The sequence below is a fragment of the Syngnathus floridae genome, chromosome 11 (assembly GCF_059516105.1).
Source record: "Syngnathus floridae isolate MCC-2025c chromosome 11, RoL_Sflo_1.0, whole genome shotgun sequence".
In the NCBI taxonomy this organism is placed as follows: Eukaryota; Metazoa; Chordata; class Actinopteri; order Syngnathiformes; family Syngnathidae; genus Syngnathus; species Syngnathus floridae.
Window position 1 is genome coordinate 12,861,125 of NC_142423.1, and position 22,894 is coordinate 12,884,018.

Sequence of the window (22,894 nt, forward strand, 5' to 3'; positions counted from 1 at the left end):
CTTCGTTCAGCCTGCGTGATAATTAATGGCTGTCAGTGTCTCTTTAGTGGAAGAAGGTGTTGACAGACAGCACTTGAGAAAGGCAAGGAATGTGTGAAGCCCTCAGAGATTCATGCGGGTGAAGGAGCGCCTGAGGTGAACAACCGTTCAACATCACTGATCAAACGTCAACTCAGCGCAAGCCATGCAGGTCGCCTCGCATGATGATGCGTCACCCTCATTTGCTGCCGTTTCAAGAATTATGTGCATTACATCTGTGCAGACTTTGTAAAAGTGTAGACTGATCTCTCACTATCCCAATGACAGATTCTGAAAATTGCATGGCTACATTTTTAAAGTGCATTCATTACATAACTACATAACTTTAAAAAAAAAAAAACATAACTTTTCATTCAGTGCTTTAAAAAACTTTAAAATTACATAACTTTTCATTCAGTGCCTCAGTAAATAAATACAAATCATTAACTTTAAAATGAGCTGGCAGTGAATGAGTTAGGAAGAACTCCAGATGCTTGTGACTGTTAAGAGTAGATCAATTAAATACTGATTCAACTGCTGCACTTGAGTTAAAGTTAGAAAGAACAAATTATTTGCCACGAATAATGATTATCTGAATATAAACTGATTTTCTGCCATGGATTTGTAGTTGGGCGCCGGTCCCAAACCAGTAGGTGGCAGAAACGCACAATTTCGTTGTTGACATCCGCCGAAGAAAAAAAGAAGATGACGTATATCCGGTTAATCCAGGAAGTGGCCCGTTTTGTTGTTTTTCTTGGTTGACATAAACACTTCGACGTTCCCGTCAGACTTCTCCACTCTCCTTCCAAAATGGGATGTGATGGTGGTACTATTCCCAAAAGACACGAGTTGGTGAAAGGTCCCAAGAAAGTCGAGAAGGTTACTATACGTCGTCATTTCAATGAGTCGATTACGTGGGCAAATATTGCCAGGTTGCTAACTGCTAGTTAGCTAGTGTATAAATCAGCGTACTTTTTAATGTAATTAAGCTCCGCTTTTTCATGTAAGTAAGTACAACGTATCGTTCCTAGTGCATATTTTTCATCTTTTGGGATTTATGTGCAAATTGATTATGTTAAGATCAATGTTGAGATGTTAAGATTACATTTTAAAATGTAATGTCCCATCATGACGTATTGCACTGTTATTGTTGATCTTTCCTGATATGGTTTAGGCGTGATCAAAAATTTGATCGAAACGTGCTTTCACTTGGTGTGTGACTAAAGTTACCTTCCCTGCCGTGTAGGTTGACAAAAATGCAGAGTTGGCCGCCAAATGGAAGTACTGTGCCCTAAGTCAGGAGAAACTCAGACGTCCAATCGTTGCCTGCGAACTGGGAAGGTCAGTGATTTCATTTTTGTTTATCAGTAACAATACCAAATTTCTGTTTTTGATAGTTGCTACTGTACCTGTGCAAAGAGATAGTGAAACGATATACCTCAGCCAAAACGTACATTATCAGTGAAGAGCTCAGGAATGAAAGATGACAAGACATAACTTAAAATTCAGATTTTATTCATTCAAAACAATATTAAGCAGTGCGTGATACATAAATAATGAAAATTATCACATTTCTATTATTCATTTGATGATGTCCGACAGCTGTCGTCAAGTCGTCTGTTTTCAATACCACTTTTCATCTTCTGCAGTAATCAAAAGCTAATTGGGCCACTGACAGCACTATAACAGTAACTGGATTAAAAACAATGCAATTAAAATATACACACTAAGGACACTTAAGACAAAACTATTCTCTTTTGAAGACTTTATAACAAAGATGCTGTCATCGAGTATCTTCTGGATAAATCCGCTGAGAGACCTAACACCGAGGCTGTAACGCACATCCGCGGTACCAAGGTATGTTTATGCTTTGTCTGGTTCCTCATTGGTTGAGCATTCCTCCTCTTTTCAGTTTACACGAGGAATCTTTGCATCCTTTTGCACATTTCTCTCTGTAGGACATAAAAGAGCTCAACTTGACCGATAATCCCGAGTGGGGAGGAGAGAGAAGGAACACCAAAGGAGACGTATACGAGGACGTCCATTGTGGAATGTTTATTTGCCCCGTTGTTGGGCTAGAGATGAACGGCAAACACAGGTAACAAAAGCAAACTCAAGTCGGATGAAGTTGTGCGGTTAAAGTGACACAATTCCCATCAATCGCACAGTTGGGACATGCATCATGGCAACGCAAAGTGGAAAAAAATACAGAGACGTGAATTCTGACTTTGGTTCGGGTTTTTCTATCAGGTGAAATGTCTGCCCATGTGAGCGCTACTTAAACGCGCAGTACGTGTACATGCTTTTTCATGTCGCCCACCTTTGTGTTCTCAGGTTCTGTTACCTGCAAACGTGCGGTTGCGTCTTCTCTGACCGCGCCCTCAAGGAAGTCAAGACGGAAATCTGCCACAAGGTGAATGCAATTTTTTTAAGGCATGACGTGCAATTTTAAAAATGGGTTTAATAAAACAATCGAACAGAACGCTGGCTGATAAACATTGCTCAAAGCAATCGTCACTTCATACCTTTAGTTCTTGTTTGTCACCCCCCCCTGGGTGACATGTCCTCGTCATGGTACTTTCTCTGCGTGGCCAGCAGCCATGACAACTCTATGGGAACCCTGGCGTTGCCCAGCACCTTGTTCCTGTGCCACTGCTCCAGGCAGTCCAGGGCCTCGGGCAAAAACTGGCTCTCAAACTTGTTTGCGAACATCGCGTCGCTCCGGATGAGCCAGGGTAGGTCCTTCATCCCATAGATGCAGATGGAGCGCACGTAACGGCCTGAGAAACCAGAGATGATAAACAGAATAGCAATAGTTTGGGAGCAACAAATCAACCAACAATAGAGTAGAGTCGTTTTGTAGAGTACCGTGGCAGCCGTCGTGCAGTGTTCCTTCATGCTCCGCCCACTTGATAGCACGGACGCTTCCTTCCCAGCGACCTCGTATGTTGTTGCCTGGTGCCTCTTCAGATAGAAGACAGAAGCAGGCAGAGTGGCTCAGAGTGTCGCACGGCCTCGTACAAGCAGAACTTAACGGTGATAGTAAAGACCGCTCATTCATTTGAAAGGGTCATTTAAAACTTGCACCTTTGCCCTTCCCAAATCCATACTTACCTTTGATGTGGTTGAGCGTCACCCAGTAGTGCTCATCCGGACTGTATGTGTCTCTGGACCACTCGAGGAGGTCTCGAGCTTTGGGGCTCTCGAGAACAAAGTTGACGAAAGCTCGCGTGAGCGCGTAGTAGGCTGTTCCGAAATATATTTCAAGGTTGTGAGGAGGCGCGTCTTTCTCGACTCCCGCTCCAATGAGAGCTACGTGCGAACCAACAATCTCCTCGTGTCGGAACTTTGTCCGTATTCTGAAATGTGCCGGCTGCTTAATCCCCGGCGTAATGTTCTTGTCCCGCCACTCTTTGCTCTGCAAGTAGCGCACCAGCTCCAAGTTGCTCCTGAGCGGGAAATCCTGCCCGCACAAGTTGATCACTTTCTTCCAGTCGACTTTGGACGCGACCAAATCGGTCATGCAGTTCAAGTCCGCTTTCAGGCGCGAGAAGCCGCCATAGGTAATCGTCTCGCTGCGGTTGGACAGGAAGACGTTTTCAAAACAGCCTGCCAGATTCTGCACGGCTGCCCGGTACTCCTGCGGAGCCTTGGCATCCATGTGGATGCAGTAGACATTCTGTGGCGCATAAATGGCCCGCAGTAGCCGGACTAAAAGCTCCAGTTCTTTGTGAACAGTTAGGATGAAGGCCAACGAGTACTCCTCCTCCTCCTGGCTCAGAGGTCTCGTGATGAAGTGAAGCTCTCGCATCATATCGGAGCACTGAAGCTCGCTGTCGGTAACGTAGCTTTCGATCTGAGGGGGCAAACGCACGACCATTTGCAATCCAACATCATGTTCTTTGAGGAGGAAAAGTATCTTTTACCTGACAGTCACGCCGATGCCATTCCGTTCGTTCGACGGGAAGAAAGGCTCGACACTGGGCGGAGAAGGGACGGCACGATGGCGTTGGGGTGGAGGGCTCGCTGGGCGTCATTTTTGTCAAGTGAATCACCAGAAAGACTGCGGCGCTCATCGCGAGGCACAGCAGGAAGCTGCATTTGGACCAGCCAAGCTGGCACATGGCAGACCTTCTTGTCATCCCGATGGCATAATGCTTCTACGTTCTTTGGGATCCCGTTCACTTAAAAAAAAAAAGAAAGTGTGGTCAGTCATTTGATGTGCTCATAGGAACTTATTTGCAAGTCCGATTTCAAGCACCTTGCCTAGTGAGCACCTTTGGAAAACGTTACCTCGGAAGCAGTCCAGCTGTTGTTCCTCATAAATACGGCAACTCGTAGTCCATTCAGGAGAAAATAATGATAAAATAAAGTAGACCAACTTTATATGTCCCAGGTTTGGGTCAGGGTTGCAATTATTAAGAGTGAGATGGCTGGTTCTCTTCTACATGAGCTCTTATTTGTCGATCCCCCTGAGATCCAGATAATGCTCCCTACCTGGTTACCGGCAAGTGACGCACACACACTACCCCTTTGTTTATCCTCCTCCTGGTTGCCTGCTCACAACGTTGCATTCTTTTCTTCTCCTCGGATGTTTAGTTTGAGTAAAAAGGCGCGTATATCCCGATACGGCTCCCTTTTTGGATGTCGTCCGCCCTGGACTGTGTGCGTTTGTTAGCTGCTTGCTCAGCTTCTGCGATGATCCCTCCTGTGTTGCGCAGAGCACATGGCAACAGCTCACGCCCACCGGGCCCGTATTGCCAGGACACAATGGAAAGCGGCCCTGCCCTCCTGCCGCTCGCTTACTCTGAGCTGCGGCACGTTGGGCTTGTCGTCTTGTTAGCCGGAGCGCGTTCGAACACTTATCAGTTGGCCGCATGTCATGTTGTGCTTCCCGGACTCGCCTTTGTTCTATTGTATCTATGTAGATAAAAGCAAGCGATGCGGAATTATCCGGTGAGCGCTCGCTGCGCTTTACTGGATGTTTTGCCCTCTATTTCATTCATGTTGTTGCAATAAGATCTCAATCAGCAGAGATTGTCTTTCGACCGTTTGATGTTGTGTAACAATTGTGCGTCTGACCTGTGCCGTCTGTGCGGGCTTTAGTGCGGAGACCCCTTCCAGAACACGGACCTCGTCGTGCTCAACGGAACAAAGGAGGAGGTGGAAAAACTGAGGGAGAAAATGGAGGCGAGGCGAGCCATGGCCAAAGCTAAGGTGACTTCTGCGTTTCGCCGTGAAAACTCAAAATTAACGGGCAATGGAATTTCCCCGTGTGGGACAAATGAAGGAATAGCTTTTATGACTTTTTTCTTCTTTTAGAAATCAAAGAAGAGCAAAGCTGCTGCAAGTGCGTCCACCACATCACAAGCAAAAGGTTTGTGCAAGCCGCAAGCAATTTTCCATGCTCATTTGGTTTTGGCTTTTGAATGGACATGACACTTGGGTATTCAAATACCTTTAACCAAATGATTTACATGGGAGTCAACATCATGAAAACTGCCCTCTTGCACTCTTCCTCAAACAATCAGAGTCATCTTTATCGGCCAAGTGTGTACAAACACAAGTCATTTAGTAAGTAAAGCAATTATACCCAAAAAAAAAAAGAAACATTAAAGGTAAGATTGTTTGAGATTGGTTGTCTCCTGACTCCCGCACCGCCCAGCTCTGCTGGTGTAATTTCCTGTTTGGCTCTGGGCTGCCAAACACCTGCACTTTATTTGTGTAGTGTGAGCTTCAGTGAAATGAGGCAACGTGTGCACCCTTTCCTCTTCCTGCACACATAACACTTTCTTTTGAGCTTAGAATGCGCTGGACCTTTTTCATTTTGCCTTCAATAGGTCCTCTTGATCAAATGCAGAAAATGTCAGTGTTAAATGACAGCTTGCATTCTTGCTGTGAATTCTCTACGCTCTGCAGATGATGGAAAAGCGGAGGAAGCGCCAAAGTGCTCACTGGAAAATGGAGGCACAAGCAGCCAATCAGGTGTGAGATTTCATCCAGCTCAATCCAATTCAGAATCTGCATTTGTGCTTCCCGTGCAGCTTCTCATTGTCGCGTTTGCCTTTCTTCTCTCAGTGAAGGCAGGAAGCTCGGGAGCCTCGCACCCGTCCTGCGCCCTCAACGGCGACGGGCCTTTGGCAACCGCCTCCAAGCGATCCATCCAAGAGATGGAGGAGAAGTCGGAGACTTTCAAGTCCATCTTCACCACCCACAGCTCTGCCAAGCGCACCAAAGATCAAACCTCCAACTGGGTCACCCACACGCCGTACCACTTTTAGCTCTCGCACGGGCGTCCGGACGCATGTCAACTCATTCCCGGCGCCTCCACCTTTTCTTGATCTGGACAGTTTTTTTTAATGACTTCCCAGGCTGCTCACACGCTCTTGTTTAATTTGCATCGTCCCCCACGCGTCCCCTCCTCCCCCTCTCTCCCAGGTGCATTGAGAATTAGTGTTTTTTTTTTTTTTTTCATTCTTGGTAACAAATCAGACAAGGAAAAATTGATCAAATATTTAAAAAAAAAAAGATATTAAAAATGAAGACAATTTGCAATTCTAGTAATGACACACGAATTTGATGCACAATTTGTCCTCGCGGGCCACATAAAATGTGGCGGGCCATATCTGCCCCCCGGGCCTTGAGTTTGACACCTGTGATATACAGGATCATTGCTCAGGTTATCATGCGTACCTTGCTTTAAGTCATTATGTGTTATCTATCTATCCATCCATCCAATCGAACCCGTAACCTGAAATTCGAGGCGGACATGCTAATCAGTGCCCGATTGTGCCGCCATTATATGTTATGTCCCTTTGTATTAGTGCATCATTTCTAGCATTAGAAAATAGTCAAATTAAAGTCAATGTGTGTGTCAGAAAAGTCGGCATTCCAGTTTGTGCTGTATGCATAATTGTAGCAGGTTATTATGGCGTCAGCAACCCTGCAGTGGAACTTCATGACTCGCAATGAGGAAATACAGCCACAAGAGGGCAGCAGATGCCCGGTCTTATTCTGTACGTGTTTCTATGTTGAAAGACTAATTAAATAAATGACGTCATATAATAGGGGGCCACGTTTGGGCCAGAGCAATGAAATCATGGAATAGTTGATTGAAATTAAAATAGCTAGTGTTCTCCATTCGTTTGAATGCAAGTCGAATACACGTGGGCTTTATGCGGTGCCTCAAATCATTGTTTCACAAAACGGCAAGCCCCTTTCTCACGCCCGAGCGAGCCATATTTTTTTTTGAGCCAATAAAACAACAAAATCCAAACATTAATCATCCAATGATACCTGAAAATAAATATCGATAATTTAACTCCAGTTGAAATTTACTTTTGCAACGATCTTAAATTAAATAACTGCAAATTATATTCTTTATAGTGTCTGAGCGTTTATCAGTTATTGTTGCTATTAATATCTGAACTGAAATAACTAAAAATATAAAAGAAATGTCGGATTAATAAGAGGCAACGCTTGTATTTATAATTGCATGTACAGTGTTTTACTTTTATTTCAAAAGGCAGAAAGAAACTTCTCAGTCCATGTTGCAACCCACAAATGACTTGCATACATTTTACCTTTGCATATTTTCCACCAGATTATTACGCACAATTTGTTTATTTATATTTTCCCGTCCTTTTCCACTGAAGTCATTTGGAGTGCAATTAGTCAATTCTGTATAAATAATAGAACAGTTGGGCGAGTTCACAGAGGTAAGATTCTTTTCTTTAGAGGACACCCAATAGCCGAGCGTCGTGACGACACTTTGATGTGCTCATTAATTACAGTCAAAGCATTTGTGAGATCAGATAACAGGTTATAGGCCTTAAAAAAGAGAGAAAAATGGGTGGCTTTTGAAAACGGATTCTTTGGGTCACCCTGAGGCGATGCGGCCTTTTGAGGGGGTGGGAGATGGAATGACTTCATCTTGGAATTTCCATGCCAGTGATTTTACCCCATATGATATATTTCATCGTGATATAATAATGAAAATATATTTGTCAGTATTTGACCGTGCATTGTCAATTTAACAGTTTCATAATTTGGAATTGAGTTCAATCTGCTTCTAGTGACAAGAAGGGAAAACAAAAGAACATCAGACCCACTCACAACGAAAGGCTTTAATTAATGTCGAGGTCAATGTTTGGATTTTTCTCGTTCAGGTGTGTTGTGCTTGTGGCTGGCGCATGCGCAGTGCTTGTGAGCAGGTGAAGAGCGAGCTGCAAGCATGCATGTGGAGTTCGCGTGTGTTTCACTCACTGGCCGAGATCAGAGCCACGCAGATGTCTGTGCTGGACAGGATCGACTGGAGGGTGAGTGCCGTGAAAGATTATTCGCATTTTAAATGGGCTATATTTGAACTCTTATTTTACCTTCCAATCGAATTGAGCTCTTATTTGACATAGGTGAATGTGTATTTTTCAATTGATGCAATTTACAAACGAGATACATTTGTGTAGCAAAGTAACGATGTTGTGAGATTGTTGCAGCAATTTAAAGCAATTAATTTCAATTCATTGTAAAGCCACAAATATGATCACACATGCAGCCTGAATAAAAAATATGTAATTAGCAACTAAAATTGACGCGCGTGCATTTGAATAAATATATCTGTTTGTGCTCACTTTCCCCTCCGTTGCAACCAAGTGCATTATTTAATTTAATTAAAACTAGGTAACTAATTGAAATAAATTATTATTTATTTACGCATGCAGGCTACTTAAAAAGGGATTTATCCACTATATGTAGTTTTTATGCGCACACACACACACAGTTCAAAACGTGAGGCCATGCGTGATTAAGTGCCTTTAGGTCGCTCCTGTCCACTCTGACGTCAAATAACATTTTAATCAGCACGCGTATGAGTTAATCTCGAGCATATTTGCTGTTCCCATGCACCCTGGCACGCATGCATTGCTCGACACCGGCTGTTCTCTCTCAAATTTAAATCTGAACCAGTTTGAAAGGACCTTTTAATGGTTAGGCTATTAGTCGACACATTCGTGCAGTTTGAAATGTTTTTTTAATTGCAGCAAAACGTTTTTTTCAAAAGTCTATGTCTGCCGAAGTTTCAAAGCGTGTTTATGTCGGATCTTGCAGAATTCCACCAGAAATGCAAATGAGCGCAAGGAGTTTCGTGGTGAGTGAGTGACGCATGCTTCAGCCCCCTCAGGCGTATTGGAACTTTAAACAGACTCTAAACCACCACTGAGAAAGTCTTTAAAACACCACGAATGCTCATTATTTAACTGAGAGTTTCAAAGTGACGATTTGCGAAAAATAAATAAAAGAATAAATAATAAATAAATAAATAAATAAATAAATACATACATAAACAAACAAATAAATAAATACATAAACAAACAAATAAATAGATAAATAAATAACCCCATTCAATGATTTTAAAGAACTTTCAATACAGGATTATGACAAAACGGCAACAAATTTAAACGAATTTAAAGAACCTTAAATACAGTACTATGAAAAAAATGCATGAAAAATATTTCTAATAGTGTTGCAGCAAATGAAAAATGTCAGGCCTTAAATTGGGAAATAGTTGAGCTAATTTTGAATGTCAGAAGTTATTAGTTGGTCTAAATTATGTATCCTGTAATTTTGGTCTCCTTTCTGGCAACGTACCAGCGCACAAAGTTCCTATTGGCCATTTTTGTAACCAATCAGCGATCGCTACCTTTTTTTTTAACCAATGGTTGCAGCTTTGAGTTTTCCTTACCGGTGACGTCCTTGCACGCGGAAACGCCCACCCGTCTTGACTGCGCGACTTTGGAGAGCTGCAAAAGCAGCCTGCGCCTGATATGCGCGTCTGCGCTGTTTTGTCCATCAGAGGGAGTCAAGTTTCTTCTGTTAAATGTACAGCCTGGCTCCGGTTGCTCAACAGACGTGACGAGCCGCTGCGGAGACCACAAGAGAATTCATCTTTTTCTTTTCACTGGCTTTCCGTGGAACAGTCTCCGGTTGGCGGCCGGATAGCTGTCCGCTTTTTCCGTTTTTATAACAGACGCTCCCTGGGATGTTCCCCACCAAACTGGATTAACTCCAAGGCATTGATTTATTCACTTAGTGTGTGTGTTTTGGTTATTGTTTTTTGTTTGCTTGTTATTTTTCGGGGGTGACAAACCCTTTCCCCCCGGGGGTCAACATGTTGTGGAAATTAGCAGACAACGTCAAATATGAGGATGACTGCGAGGTGAGTTCGGGGACAATTTGAGTGAAGCACAGAAATTATATCAAAGAAAATGGTCAACTGTGTGGGTACTAACTTAAAATATTTTAACTAAAGCCAGTCATCCAGTCAAAAGCGCATATGAAGCAAATATATTTTCTGGACCATAGATGAATTTCAGCTCAACCGTTTGCTTGGATTCGGAGTTTGCGCATTTTAAAAGAAGTGATTTGACATTTATAACGCATGCTGCATGAGGTTAGTAGAACTTAAAGGTGTGCCGTTGCAGCAGGCACACACGAGATGACGATTTGGTAATATTCAATATTTTCTGCATCTGACAAAAAAAGCTCAATGACACAACGCAAAACGTAGGCTGTGTTTTTTTTAAGTTAAATTCTTCCTAGTTATTGTGTTTTTTTTTTAAATATAATCAAATAACAGTGAAGATACGGTTCCAAAAGTTTATCACTGTGTATTTAAAGTAAAAGAAAAAACCCAACCTTCAAGTGGTATTTTAATCTTTTGGATTTCGCTCCAAATTTCAAAACAAAGCAGGAAAAAAATTATGTTTCAAGAAAGTTTTCTGAGAATCTGATTATATTTGTCGCCCTCCATCCTGCAGGAGCGACACGACGGCAGCAGCAATGGCAACCCGCGGCTGCCCCACCTGCCAGCTGTCAGCCAGCACCTGTACAGCCCACCTCCCTCCCTCTCACACTCGGCAAGCTCGGACTTCCAGCCGCCCTACTTCCCGCCCCCCTACCAGCCCATCTCCTACCCGCAGTCCGGTGACCCTTACTCGCACCTGGGCGACCCGTTCAACATCAACTCGCTGCACCAGTCACCATCGTCCAACCAGCAGCAACCGTGGCCGGGGCGCCAGGGCCACGAGGGGCTGGCAGCGCACGGCCGCAGCGGCCTGGCCGGCCAGATCCTCGGCCTGGACGGGGGAGGAGGAGGCGGAGGAGGCGGCTCGTCCGGGGTGAGGAGGGAAGGCTTCCGCCGGCCGGAGCTGCTGTCCCCGCACGCCCATGGCATCGAGGCGTCGGTGATCGGGGACAACATGCATGGCATGCACGACATGCAGGGCCACGGCATGGATGAAGTACAGGTGGGTGTGGGCCCTGGACGCCTCACAAAAAAAAACAAAAAAAAACAGAGTGCATGGAGATCACACACCAGTGTGGTTCCAAGGCCCAATTTGATGTCAAGAGTGTCACATCCCTAAATCATCAGAGAATAGCCTACTCGTACAGTACGATTGGATATGCCTTCATTTATGTAGAAATTGAAATTATTTTCATTTTATTGTTAACAAGAGCATACCAGTAATCATCTAAAAAAATATTTAGTTAGGTTTGACGTCCCTAAATATGGGCCTCCTTTTAAATGTTTGAAATTCTTTGCAATTATGCTGATGCATGCTCCATAATCAGCATCATCATGAATTATTTCTAAATATTCCAACTATTTAATTTAATGTGTAAAACTATCTTTTACGTAACTTTTTTCTATACTTAAAATGTCATATGGATAATTTTTGGAAATCAACACAAAAACACTTGAAGCAATGCAGCTGGATTTTTTTAATTTGTATTCTCTAAATTAATTTTTGTGATGCGGCTATAAGCGAAAAAGTTATAAATTACAATGTGTTCCAAGAACTGTATAAAAAATATGCCTCTTGGGTGATCATACTTCTTGACACTCGTAAATTATTATCTCTCTGTAATTATAACCAATGAGTGTCAGGTGAATATGTTACTTAGTTCATTCAACTCCATGCACAAACATTTTAGAAACACTTGTTTGATGCAATTCATTTGTGCAACCACATCCTGGCAACCCAACCAAAACAATTTTTATCAATGCCTACAGTTAGTTTTTGTATTGGCTGCCATTTGGTTAACCTGTGCAATACCTTCTTGATCTCATTTCCAATTGCTTTTTTTTTTTATTTTTTTTATCAGCACGTGGACGACCACAGTATTATCATGGCAGATCAGACGGTCATCAAAAAAGGTACGTTTCCAAACACTCCTCCTGCCCGAGTAAAACGTGAAGCTTGCAACCTCTGCTCTTCAGTTGTTCAGAATGCAGAGTACAGACAGTATATCCTTCTGTGACCCCCCTCATGATCCTTCATACCTGCAAGATGTACTTAGCTAAGCTCCTTGCAGGGAAGCTCCTTGACAAGACGTCCAGTGGGTGGAAAAGAAAGTGTTAAAATAATAGCATTTACTTTGTCTTTTGAATCGGCCAGGGCGCGGCAGTGGGCTCGCATGTGAAGGACGGTTTAGTAATTTGTTGGGACACGAATTGTTTTGATTAAGGCTCTTAATTCCCCAATGTTTTGTCATCAGGAGTCCATTAAAAGGGCTTTGAGTCAGAGTGACTGCACATTGACTAATACCACTTGTAATCATACACTTACGTGCAGAGAGAAAGATGGACGTCTTACGTAATCTTGGTTGTTGTTCTTTTGTGTTTTTTCTTATATTGCATTCATCGTGCATCCAAACGTCAAGCAAACAATAAGTTACATTGCTAACTGTTTTTATATTGTTCAAAACATTTTGTTCCGGTGAGCTTGTCGTTGGGACTGCCACTTGCACAACCAAACCAGCAAGCGGGAAAACCTGTTCCGCATGGAGGGAATTTGCATTGTTGTGAAACAATTCCCTACTCTTGGTCTGAAGGTTGCTGAAAATGCCGCTCGAGTTTGGCTTCTTTACCGTTTCTGGCATTGATCCAATAAAGGCTAGGCAACACTGTACTGAAAAAATATCAACAGATAATTGATGAATGACTTTCATCTAACTTTCATAACATTGAAGTGTCAACCCCTAAAGAACTTCAGCCCTAGGTGATTTAAATAGACAATTTACTTGAAATCAATTAAAGGTACATTACTTTTTTATTTTCAAAACAAGTGTGGTGTTATGATTAAATAATCACAAATTGATTCTCATATTCCATATATGATTTTGTAGAGGAAGTTTGTATGTCTCAAAAATCTGAAAATGCTAACTTGATATTTAACATGTTTGTTTCTTTATAAGCATCTCAAACTTTCCTCAGTTGCTATGAAAAAAATGAAAAGTGTTTGTTTATTTTGTAGTGTCACAAAGATTTATAATTCAGACTGAATATTCACTGATGCCCATGTTGCATTTGTTTTCATGTTTCATGTGTTCCCTAATGACTTTTGTCAAGGGGCTGAAACGTATTATGGGTCTTAAGCACCTCTCAAAAGATCTAAAAGAGGAGAAAAAAAACAATACAGGCTTTTGCGTTTGTAGATGGGAAGCAACGATGACTCATGGTGCGGCGTTCCCACGCTTGAGGGCACGCTGTGGGCCAAGTAGGCTTCCCGCGAGCAGCCAGGCAGCCAGGCAGGCAGGCAGGCAGGCGCCGCATGTGTGACTCTTGTGATTTTTGTCTCAGTATTAGGACTGCGAGGGGCCAGGAGCCTTGATCGCGTACAGAGGACTTGTTATCAGGGGGGCATCCTTGCGGGTGAGGATTGTCGCCTCACTTTTGTGCTCTATGTTAGTGTGCTGTGCTGTGGTTGTATGTCCAGTGACTGTAAGTGATTGTACGTTTTCTGTAGATCTTCTAGGATAACTGGAGTTGATGTACATAACTGGCTGTTTGTGTACGGAACATATTTGTGGGTGGTGGCTGAAGCAATCTGTAGTTTACAACAGTTGTAGATTTCTCTTGAGGTGACCTTGAGTTCCTCATATCATCATTGTGTAGCATTTACATCTAGTAGGAAGATCAACAATAATGCGAACCAAATGAAATGAGCAGAATCCACAAAATGGCGCACTTCCCAAGCAAGATTCACAGCAGCGTCTTTGCCCTGCAATTTGTTGTAGAGAGTTGTGCACCCAAACTCTAACATGAACGGCTTCGAAATGATGCAGAAACATAATACTGTGGAAAATATTCAATTTTTGCAGCCATGTTTGGACAATTTGAAAATGCAAAGATTTATTTTCTTTGTGAGGGGAGCTTTGAGAATTTGGTCGAAATGGTTCAGTCCGGTTCAGAGTTGTATTATTCGTTGCATTATGTGCCACTCCCTTCTAAATTTGAGTGCAGACACATTGTGCCGCATGATTACGATGGTTTTGATGAAGCACAGAACGCTCATGGTGTCTTACCCACATTCTCCTCCCCACTCAGGGCCCGTGACTCTCCCCAAAGGCAACGCGCTGGGCCTCCCCTTCCAGAAGGAGTCCCTGCTTGGCATGGTGTCCAACCCCACGGAGGTGTTCTGCTCCGTCCCAGGTCGCCTCTCGCTGCTGAGCTCCACCTCCAAGTACAAGGTGACGGTGGCCGAGGTCCAGAGGCGACTCTCGCCGCCTGAGTGTCTGAACGCGTCGCTGCTGGGAGGAGTTTTACGCAGGTCAGAGTGCAAACCTTCCAAAACAAATTGCATATTGGTGTTTCCATTGCAACTTTAGATATTTTGCATTTATTTTCATACTGCCCCCGGGTGGTCAGGGCATGCACACCAGAAGGAGCAGCACAATGTCTGATGAATGGAATAAAATAAAAAGTGGCAGAAATAAGATGGATTGCCACTTAGTTAAATTTATGCCACATGTTCATGTATGTTTGCAGTGTTTGTGTGCCATCATGTGTGACAGTCCAATCTACGTACACCAGACACTGGAAATTTTGTGCTTGGAGCGCACGTTTGCTGCTTCCCAAGTGCCTCGCGTTACTGCTGACACACAACAACAGATTTATAAGCATTTTTAAGTAGGTCATATAGCAAGTGGAGGGGGATTGTTTGCGGAGGGACATTGCACACACACCAAAGGTGCTGCCCATCTCGCAGAGAGAGCTGGACCGCCACTCATGCAGCAAGTGTGCCGTGGTCTTATTGCGCAGACGACACTCGACTGCCGCTGTTGCTGCTCAATTGTCTTGTGGCATTTTCACATAACAAAAAAGCGGGATGATTTACACGTCATCGGATTTCATAAATTATGTGTGGGCGAGACGGAAAGTTCCTCGACCAGCAGGTTAGTTGCAGTGCAGTGTGTCTCGACATTTTTTTTAATTAAATGCTTGGAAAAAGTCCAAGGTAATCAGTCTCAGAGTTACAATTTCTGCTTTGGCTTCTTCTCGTGCTTGCATTTGTTTTTTTTCCGGGTTGTCCCGGTTTCTTCCACATTCCCCAAAACATTCATGATCAAATCATTGAAAACTAAATTATCCATCAGTATGACAAGTTGAGGGAATGCCCCGCTGCTCGTCAAAAGTTAGATGAAATGTGGGGTGCTATTACAACTTGACCTATAAAAATGAATGGATGAATGAATAATTTGGTCTGGTGTACCTCAGGCCTCCGTACGTGGCCCTCTATCATTCAATCATGTGGCGATATTATTCTGTTCAACTAAATGCATGCAACTGATCAAGTCAAGTTGGTCAATGCCCTTTGCTGTGGAAGCAACTCTATTTTGGAAATTGTTAAGGTACAACAATGATCCAAATTATTTTACTCAGCTATGACGGGATGTTTGGTTAAGGGTAATCGCCACACATTCATATGTTGGGGTAATTGAAGATGAATTTTCCATAGGTGTATAAATAGTGTCGTCGACTGTTTATTAGTGATTGGCTGATGACCAGTCCAGGGTGTGCCTCCTTTCTCACTCACAAAGACAGCTGGGATAAACCAACGACCCGAGTGAGGATGAGCACTTTGAGAAATGGATGGATGAGTTGATAGAATCATGCGAGCAGACTATTAAATGTCATGTTCATTTCTCAAAGAGATTTCTATAAGTCAGCCGGGTGACAATTACTTATGTCTTTATGCGTGCGTGTATCTGGGTGTGTTCACAGAGCCAAGTCGAAAAACGGAGGCCGCTCGCTGCGTGAAAAACTGGACAAAATTGGGCTCAACTTGCCTGCAGGGAGAAGGAAGGCGGCCAATGTCACTCTACTTACCTCACTTGTGGAAGGTGAGAAGCGTCACTCTGTAATTACTCTCGGGTTGGAATGTAGTTTTCATAAAGTGAGAATGTGGGAACGTCAATCATACTTTCGCATTCTGAAAATGTTACTCAACAACAACAACAACTACAATAACTGACTCTAAACACTGCTTCCTCCCACATTCCAAAAACATGCTTCTGTATTCCAAAATAAATACATACACTGTATTAAGAAATAAAAATACAGAAACAAAATTGATAGTTGGCAATTCTTCTGAATAGACTCTCAAACCAAACCGAACAAAGACTGCTTAGCTTTATGCTATTAACCAATGCAAAACACCATCGACAGGCTAATGAATAGCATCAACGTTGCAGCATTATAACCTCTTAAACCACACATTATACAAATAGCTTAAAGGGAAACAGTCAGAAAAAAAAATATGTTGTTGTGTAGTTCATTGAATTTATATGCATGAAATTGTCATCATAATAAAATGTTAGGGAAACTACCAGTTGTTCCATTAATACAAAAAAATAAAATAAAACTCCAAATGTAGTCGCAAGTATTTGGTCTGCAATTTTTCCACAATGTGTTTTGCTGTGACCTGTGCTGACTTCAGAATGTCTGACTGATCAGCTGACAGATAATAACTGCCCTCAAGTCCTCCCAAAAATCAAACTCAGCCTTTTACCTCGTTGTGGTAAATATAGACTGGTCATGTTTTGGCCCCAAAGTGATCACAAGAATGGTTGCCCTCTGTTTTCCTCCTCGCTTCACTTTGATTCCAAAGTCTGATGACTCTGCGATGAGAATGTTTGGAGCCCGCCTGCTGCTATTTCCAGACCTCGCAAGTTGAATCGGGCCTTGTTATCTGGTGCGGCGCTCGCCGGGAGGCCCGGCTGACCTTAAAGCTTCAATGCAAAGCGCTCGGAGCGAATAGCTGATGCGGCCCTCGTGCGTGTGTTGACGTTGCTACCGTGCAAATCAAAGACACTCTTTTTCATTCCACCTTTCCGTCTCTCCTCAGGTGAAGCCGTTCATTTAGCTCGTGACTTTGGTTATGTGTGTGAGACGGAGTTTCCCGCCAAGGCCATCGCGGAGTACCTGGGCAGGCCCCACGTGGAACGTAACGAGGTCAACTCTCGCAAGAACATGCTCCTCGCTGCTAAGTGAGTTGTCATCTTTTGTGCTAAGAAATTCCCTTTTGCTAAATGTTGACGGAATTTGGGTTCCCTACAGTCTTGTCTTTTATATTAAGGAGAAAACCCCATCATTTTTTTTGTAATTGTCACATAGGAGAGGGGACTGACTTTATTCATTTTTGAATATATATTTGTGCAAATTTGCCAATTTTTGGTCCCATGTACTTTTAATTTGAAGCACGACAAACGTAAATTTTTCACAAAAAAAAAAGCACAACAGTATTCAAATGTCAAATGAAGTGTTGCCGTCCCCTTTTTCGCAGGCAAATTTGCAAGGAGTTCACCGACCTGCTCACCCAAGACCGTTCGCCGCTGGGTAACTCACGTCCGGCGCCTATCCTGGAGCCGGGCATTCAGGGCTGCCTGACCCACTTCAGCCTCATCAGCCACGGCTTTGGCTCGCCGGCCATCTGCGCCGCCATGACCTCGCTGCAGAACTATCTGAACGAGGCCCTCAAACAAGTGGACAAGATGTACCTGAGCTCCGACACGCAGGGAGCCTCCGACGGCGGCAGCGGCAAATCTGCCGACAAACTGGACAAGCACAGGAAATGAGACCCCCCCCCCACCAGCTTTTCCCCTGTGAATTCCGAGACCCCCGGCTACCCAACGCCCCTTCCAATATAGTATTGTTACGTGCGGCTGTGTTCAAATTCACTCCCTAATCGCTAATGCACTATATCGTGATAAACTAAAAATAGAAATAATTTAATGAACAATAATGAGTGGGCGACTTTTTCTTGGGTGTCGAAAGATTTTCATCCGGAAAAATGGAAGGATGCCAGGGCTATTTTGACAGTTTTTGCCTTTGATATACTAAGCACATCTAGAAACCCAATTTCATATTTTTAACCTGTCCTTTTTTTTTTATACCGAACGCAATAAACATCCACAAATAGAGATTAGGGAGAAGAAAAGGAGTGAACAATTCCGAACACAGCCATTGTTTCGGGCAACTTTGAGGCTGGGAGGATAAGCGCATGCTGCTATTCTCCCCCTGTCAAGAGGACATCATTTCAAGATGAGTTGCTGTGACCGCTCCCACCCTCCTCCCCCTCCTCCCCTTCCTCCTCTGTGGCGTCTGGAGGCAAATCCTCTGATTTCCTGTGTCTCGACGGACTTGCAAAAGGACAACGTTTTTTTGGTTTAATTTTATGAGAAAGAGATGCAATTGCCCAGCACTGTTTTTTTCTGTTATTATTGCTCATGCTTTGTTTGTGAGACTGTGCGGGGAGGATTCCAGTGTGCTGTCTGAATGGGTCACTCGCTCAACAGAAGCCTCAGTGATAGTGTCTTGAAGGAGACATATTTTATTCTGGAATTGTTTCAACGTTTTGAAATGTTTTGAAGTTCCCAGGTGTCTCATTTGGGATATGTTTTTGACAAATACATCGAGAATCTTTGTGTCCCTTTTGACACAAATGACACAGAAATCACCTTGTTTTGAAAGGGCTGTCCTGTCTGATGTTTTCCTCACCCCGCCCACTCAACTGCGGGGTGCACCATTGCTTAAGTCATATTTGACTTTTTTTTTTTTACCAGTTACTTCGATTTGTCTTTTGCAAGTGACTATGATCTGGATGACTGTGGAAAATAATTGCTGTGGGAGTCGTTTTTATGTCAAGTAAATCTTTCGAAGGGCTCGCTCACAGACACATTTTCAGAAATAACAAGACGGCAAAAGATTTACTTGGTTGTGTTTTTTTGCACTTGATTGGGCCACCCAAATATTTGTAGATAATTGGAAAGTCACTTTTCCATCATATGTCCCCTTTAAAAGGTCTTCGATTTGATACCACATGTGTTTGTTTAGCCTTTTAGTATTTAAAAAATGAGGGCGAGTCAACCTATTGTTGAGTTAACGCCTGTGTGTGTACTAGCATTTGTGTGTGTGTGTCTTGCGAGCACATGGACATACTGTAAATATTTTTTTCTAATTAGTCATTAAATCCCAATACATAATTTTATTCACACAAACTTGTCCCCCAAATGTAAATATTTTCTAATTTATGTTGTAATTTAATGGGCTGTTTTTTTTGTAAATAATGGTAACCCTTTTTTTTTGGTGTGTGGTTTTTATGATGATGTTTTTCTAATACATGGGTTAGTTTTTTTTTTAGTAAATCAAATAGCGAGGTTAGCTCTTGTGGCCATGATGTACCTTTTTTGGCTTTGGAAATGATGTAAAGATACATACAAACAAAAAACAGCAGGAAGAATAAAAACAATTCAAGCCTGACGCTTGACAGCGACTCGCAGGTTTCCTTTCAACGCTATTTACCGAATTGGATCACTCACGACTTTCTGGAAGTCAAAAGTCAGAGGAAGAAACTGTAAACTTTTTTTTTGGTTCCTTTCAGTCGTTGTGTGACAGAGAGGTTATAATTATTTTTGTTGGATAGTTTGATTATCTCATGTCTGTCTCTTGTTTCGTTGCTGGTGTGGTTTTACGAGGTTTCCTCCAACTGGCGGCGCCAGGTTTACAGTGCTGGGTTTGTGACCTTTGACACCCAGTAAAATGACCTGCTGTGTTCGCATGGGGCAAGCAAATCGCTCATTCACTCATGACTCCACTGAAGTCTGCGTTTGAAAGGAGCATCATGGATTTAAAAAAAAAAAAGAAAAAAACATCCAAGGAGTGTATGTCAGCCATTAGTGTTGGTAGTTTGAGCCTCTCCCCTCAGAACCTGCTCAACCAGAAGTGTCAGCATCGGTGTCTCAGCGGTTGACTGCCCGTCTCATGTTCGTGATCAGATAGTGGAAGGAGGATGTAGTTGTCGGGAAGACGACGACGTATGCTAAGTATCGGCGAAAGTCGGGGGGGGGGGGTTGGGTCAGGCTTTGATGACCTGTTTAGCACAACACGGCCGTGAGGTCTTATTGGATGCAGTTGAGCGGGCTTGTCGATACGGCACTTGTTCAACACCACCCTGTTCCATTCCTAGTCATTTATTTTTCCAAATTCTTGCAAGAAGGTGTGCGCCGAGGGAGTGATTGTACTGCGACGCGCCCAATAAAACAGAGAGTGAGAAAAACGTCCGAGCAAGCGCAGACTTGTGCAGCTTACCTGTGAGCTCCGTCACGTCTGCTCGTCAGACAAAAGAATCCCTCGCTGCGCCTTTTTTGTGAAACGGCTCGGCCCGAATGACCCTCCTACTATGCAGGCCGCAGCACATGACGCCCTCCCTGCTGACAAGCGTGACTTCACGTTATATTGTTTGCTTGGAAACACAGAAAGTGGGCATGACTCACAAACAATACAAGTCATACATTCAGGCCAGTACTTCCAAAATGGACTTTTACACCTTAACACGTTTCTCAGATCCACTCGTTAGCCATAAACGCTCGGGACTAGTCGCCCGCCTTGCCCCTGCCACCGTTACGATTCCATCATGGCTTAGATTTTGAATTTGCAGCAGCACATTCTTGTAACCCCTCGAAATAATCTGCAGTTGAGCTTGAGTCAGTTGCCAGCACAGAAAACAGATGGCCCCGCAAATTTAGATGAGTGTGTCCAAAGGATAAGAACAATGTGAGCGTTTGTAATTGAAGTTTTGTCATAAAAATGTCTCGAAAACTAAATTGAAGGACTTTTCACGCTTTAACAGAAAAACAATACAAAATGTTTCTGTATGATATTTTTGAGGTTCATTTTTGGGTGAACCATACAAGTATGATATGTTACCATGACAACCAAGGCCAAAATGACAGCATTGTGTACACATTTCCATTTTTACTATTTTGTGACGAGCAACACTCGTAGCAACTTTCTGTGGAGTTGTTGTTGTTGATCAAAATATGATTTCTACTTGTGTTGCTTTCTTTGCAGTTGTTTTGGCGCTAAATTTCCGTCTGAGTCGTCCTGTCCGCCCCCTGCGTGACTCACAGGTAAAACACTTGCAGTCTGTGCTCAGGTCATCATTGTCTGGAAAACCTTGCTTGGTTTCTAGATCATTCTTTTTTTAAAAAAAAATAATAATTGCAAAATAAAATCCAAACATCCCACCACAGTGAAAGCCTATGGATAATGAAATTGTGGAATCTGATGACATCACTGCTGATGTCACTTTTCTAAATGATTTTGAGAGGGTATCAGGGTGGGCTCGGATGGGTTTAATTTGTCCAAAAAAAAGGAACTGTTGTGATGGTGGCCTGGGAGGTGTGTGTGTGGGGTAGGGGGGTTCTAAATGGGTTCACAGCCTAATCCCAGAGGAAACTGTGGAAGAAATTAATCTAAATTACAATGATGAGTCTGGAGTCTGGAGGGGCTACAAAGGCAGGGGAAGCGGGGCGTTTGTTTGAAGGGAGCGTGGTGGTGGTGGTGGTGGTAGGGGGGGGGCATTTCTTTTCTCCGACCAATTAGTCGCCAAGTGTAGCACCGGACCCCCTCGGCCCCTGCGCTCCTCCGCACACAGACAACAGATGTTGCCGGTTCTCAGGGAATGTGCGTCTCATTGCAGGCCTGCTTGCTGTGTGCGTCATCTTCCTGCCTGGATGATGTCAAATGTGACATCATCGTCGAGCAGGCACAGCAGCCACATGCTAGAGCCAAAACCGTACTTTATTACTGCTCCTTGAAGCAATTTATCAAAATATTCCATGCCTCAATCGTGGATCGATTGGAAAGGGTCAGATGAATACAGATGAACGGGTTTGCGGAACGACGCCTTTCATTGTTGACTGTAATAGGATTAGAGATTATGGGGGGGGGATTATTGATCGGTCTGCGTCTGACTCTTTCTTTGCTTCTCATTGGGACCTCACACATGGTCCATTCCCAGGAACCACGGGAAGACAATACCTGCTGACAGGTTTGCACCCGGGTTTGCTGTATGAGGAAGGCTCAAGACAACATTTGTGCAAAAACTCTGATTCTTCACAACTGTATTTTTTTCACCCATGGACAGCTCTGTGGTTTTCATGCTGGCTACATAACTCACTTAGTAGGTGTAGTCATTTTAAGCAAAAGCCAAATGGCAACTGTTGATTTGTTTTTTTTATAGAATTTAGTTTCATGTTTGCTTTGTGTCCTTTGGTCTGTCTGTCCCGTTACGTTCTTGGGTCCACCTAAGCGTGTCATTCCAGTACCTCGTCCAACCAATGAGCTCCTTCCAACCTTTAGTCTTGTCCTTTCATGATGATTATCAAGGTAATTCCCTTGTAAATGTTGATGGCCTGCATTACATAGTGTTGGGTAATTATGTGCAAAAGAATAACGAGCACAGGACTGAGCAATTTCAGAATGGGTCAGGCTCAACGGGTATTATCCAATCCCACGCCCATTCGTCGTACGTTACCACACCACTGACCTTTAATTGATTCATGTTGTCACTTACAAATGATTTATGGACACACTGCTGGTCATAAGATAGCAGCTGAGAAAATGTGGGGTTACGCAGTTTGGTGTTCCACTTGTGTAGATCAAACCACGTACTATGTTGTTTACAATGTACTGTCGCGTACACAGCAACCATTTTTTTTTTTTTGCTAGAGAACATTTAGGGCTTAGGGAGAT

At 43.3% G+C, this 22,894-nt stretch overlaps 3 protein-coding genes across 6 annotated transcripts; 2 read left to right on the forward strand and 1 right to left on the reverse strand.

Moving 5' to 3' along the window:
* The first annotated feature begins 723 nt into the window (after positions 1-723).
* On the forward strand, positions 724-6,900 carry rtf2 (replication termination factor 2). Its single transcript, XM_088389808.1, has 9 exons — positions 724-897; positions 1,265-1,359; positions 1,782-1,875; positions 1,977-2,116; positions 2,353-2,431; positions 5,125-5,235; positions 5,341-5,395; positions 5,938-6,003; positions 6,097-6,900. The coding sequence occupies exons 1-9, from the start codon at positions 829-831 to the stop codon at positions 6,297-6,299; spliced, it is 912 nt and encodes a 303-aa protein (XP_088245934.1). The 5' UTR covers positions 724-828; the 3' UTR covers positions 6,300-6,900.
* Positions 2,044-5,378, reverse strand: gcnt7 (glucosaminyl (N-acetyl) transferase family member 7). 2 transcript variants are annotated; one of them, XM_088389807.1, is made up of 5 exons: positions 4,280-5,378; positions 3,945-4,202; positions 3,133-3,874; positions 2,887-2,982; positions 2,044-2,798 (listed from the first exon to the last, which is right to left on the reverse strand). In XM_088389807.1, the coding sequence occupies exons 2-5, from the start codon at positions 4,158-4,160 to the stop codon at positions 2,560-2,562; spliced, it is 1,293 nt and encodes a 430-aa protein (XP_088245933.1). In that variant the 5' UTR covers positions 4,161-4,202; positions 4,280-5,378; the 3' UTR covers positions 2,044-2,559. The 2 variants fall into 2 exon arrangements, with proteins under 2 accessions (XP_088245933.1, XP_088245932.1); XM_088389806.1 differs by having other exon boundaries at positions 4,312-5,377.
* Positions 6,901-7,164: 264 nt separating the features above from the next.
* On the forward strand, positions 7,165-19,618 carry tfap2c (transcription factor AP-2 gamma (activating enhancer binding protein 2 gamma)). 3 transcript variants are annotated; one of them, XM_088389805.1, is made up of 8 exons: positions 7,165-8,336; positions 10,833-11,321; positions 12,181-12,232; positions 13,658-13,729; positions 14,405-14,627; positions 16,082-16,200; positions 17,205-17,346; positions 17,643-19,618. In XM_088389805.1, the coding sequence occupies exons 1-8, from the start codon at positions 8,211-8,213 to the stop codon at positions 17,932-17,934; spliced, it is 1,515 nt and encodes a 504-aa protein (XP_088245931.1). In that variant the 5' UTR covers positions 7,165-8,210; the 3' UTR covers positions 17,935-19,618. The 3 variants fall into 3 exon arrangements, with proteins under 3 accessions (XP_088245931.1, XP_088245929.1, XP_088245930.1); XM_088389803.1 differs by lacking the exon at positions 7,165-8,336 and adding an exon at positions 9,835-10,231; XM_088389804.1 differs by lacking the exons at positions 7,165-8,336; positions 13,658-13,729 and adding an exon at positions 9,838-10,231.
* Positions 19,619-22,894: the final 3,276 nt, after the last annotated feature.

Excerpts from the sequence above, each read along its gene's own strand:
- tfap2c (XM_088389805.1), top strand. The coding sequence starts at position 8,211 with ATGCGCAGTGCTTGTGAGCAGGTGAAGAGCGAGCTGCAAGCATGCATG. Across the intron at positions 11,322-12,180 it reads ACGGCATGGATGAAGTACAG|CACGTGGACGACCACAGTAT; the intron begins GTGGGTGTGGGC and ends TTTTTTTATCAG. Across the intron at positions 17,347-17,642 it reads AACATGCTCCTCGCTGCTAA|GCAAATTTGCAAGGAGTTCA; the intron begins GTGAGTTGTCAT and ends CCTTTTTCGCAG.
- rtf2 (XM_088389808.1), top strand. The coding sequence starts at position 829 with ATGGGATGTGATGGTGGTACTATTCCCAAAAGACACGAGTTGGTGAAA. Across the intron at positions 2,117-2,352 it reads GAGATGAACGGCAAACACAG|GTTCTGTTACCTGCAAACGT; the intron begins GTAACAAAAGCA and ends TTGTGTTCTCAG. Across the intron at positions 5,396-5,937 it reads CACCACATCACAAGCAAAAG|ATGATGGAAAAGCGGAGGAA; the intron begins GTTTGTGCAAGC and ends TACGCTCTGCAG.
- gcnt7 (XM_088389807.1), bottom strand. The coding sequence starts at position 4,160 with ATGACAAGAAGGTCTGCCATGTGCCAGCTTGGCTGGTCCAAATGCAGC. Across the intron at positions 3,875-3,944 it reads GGCATCGGCGTGACTGTCAG|ATCGAAAGCTACGTTACCGA; the intron begins GTAAAAGATACT and ends TTGCCCCCTCAG. Across the intron at positions 2,983-3,132 it reads GACGCTCAACCACATCAAAG|AGGCACCAGGCAACAACATA; the intron begins GTAAGTATGGAT and ends TTCTATCTGAAG.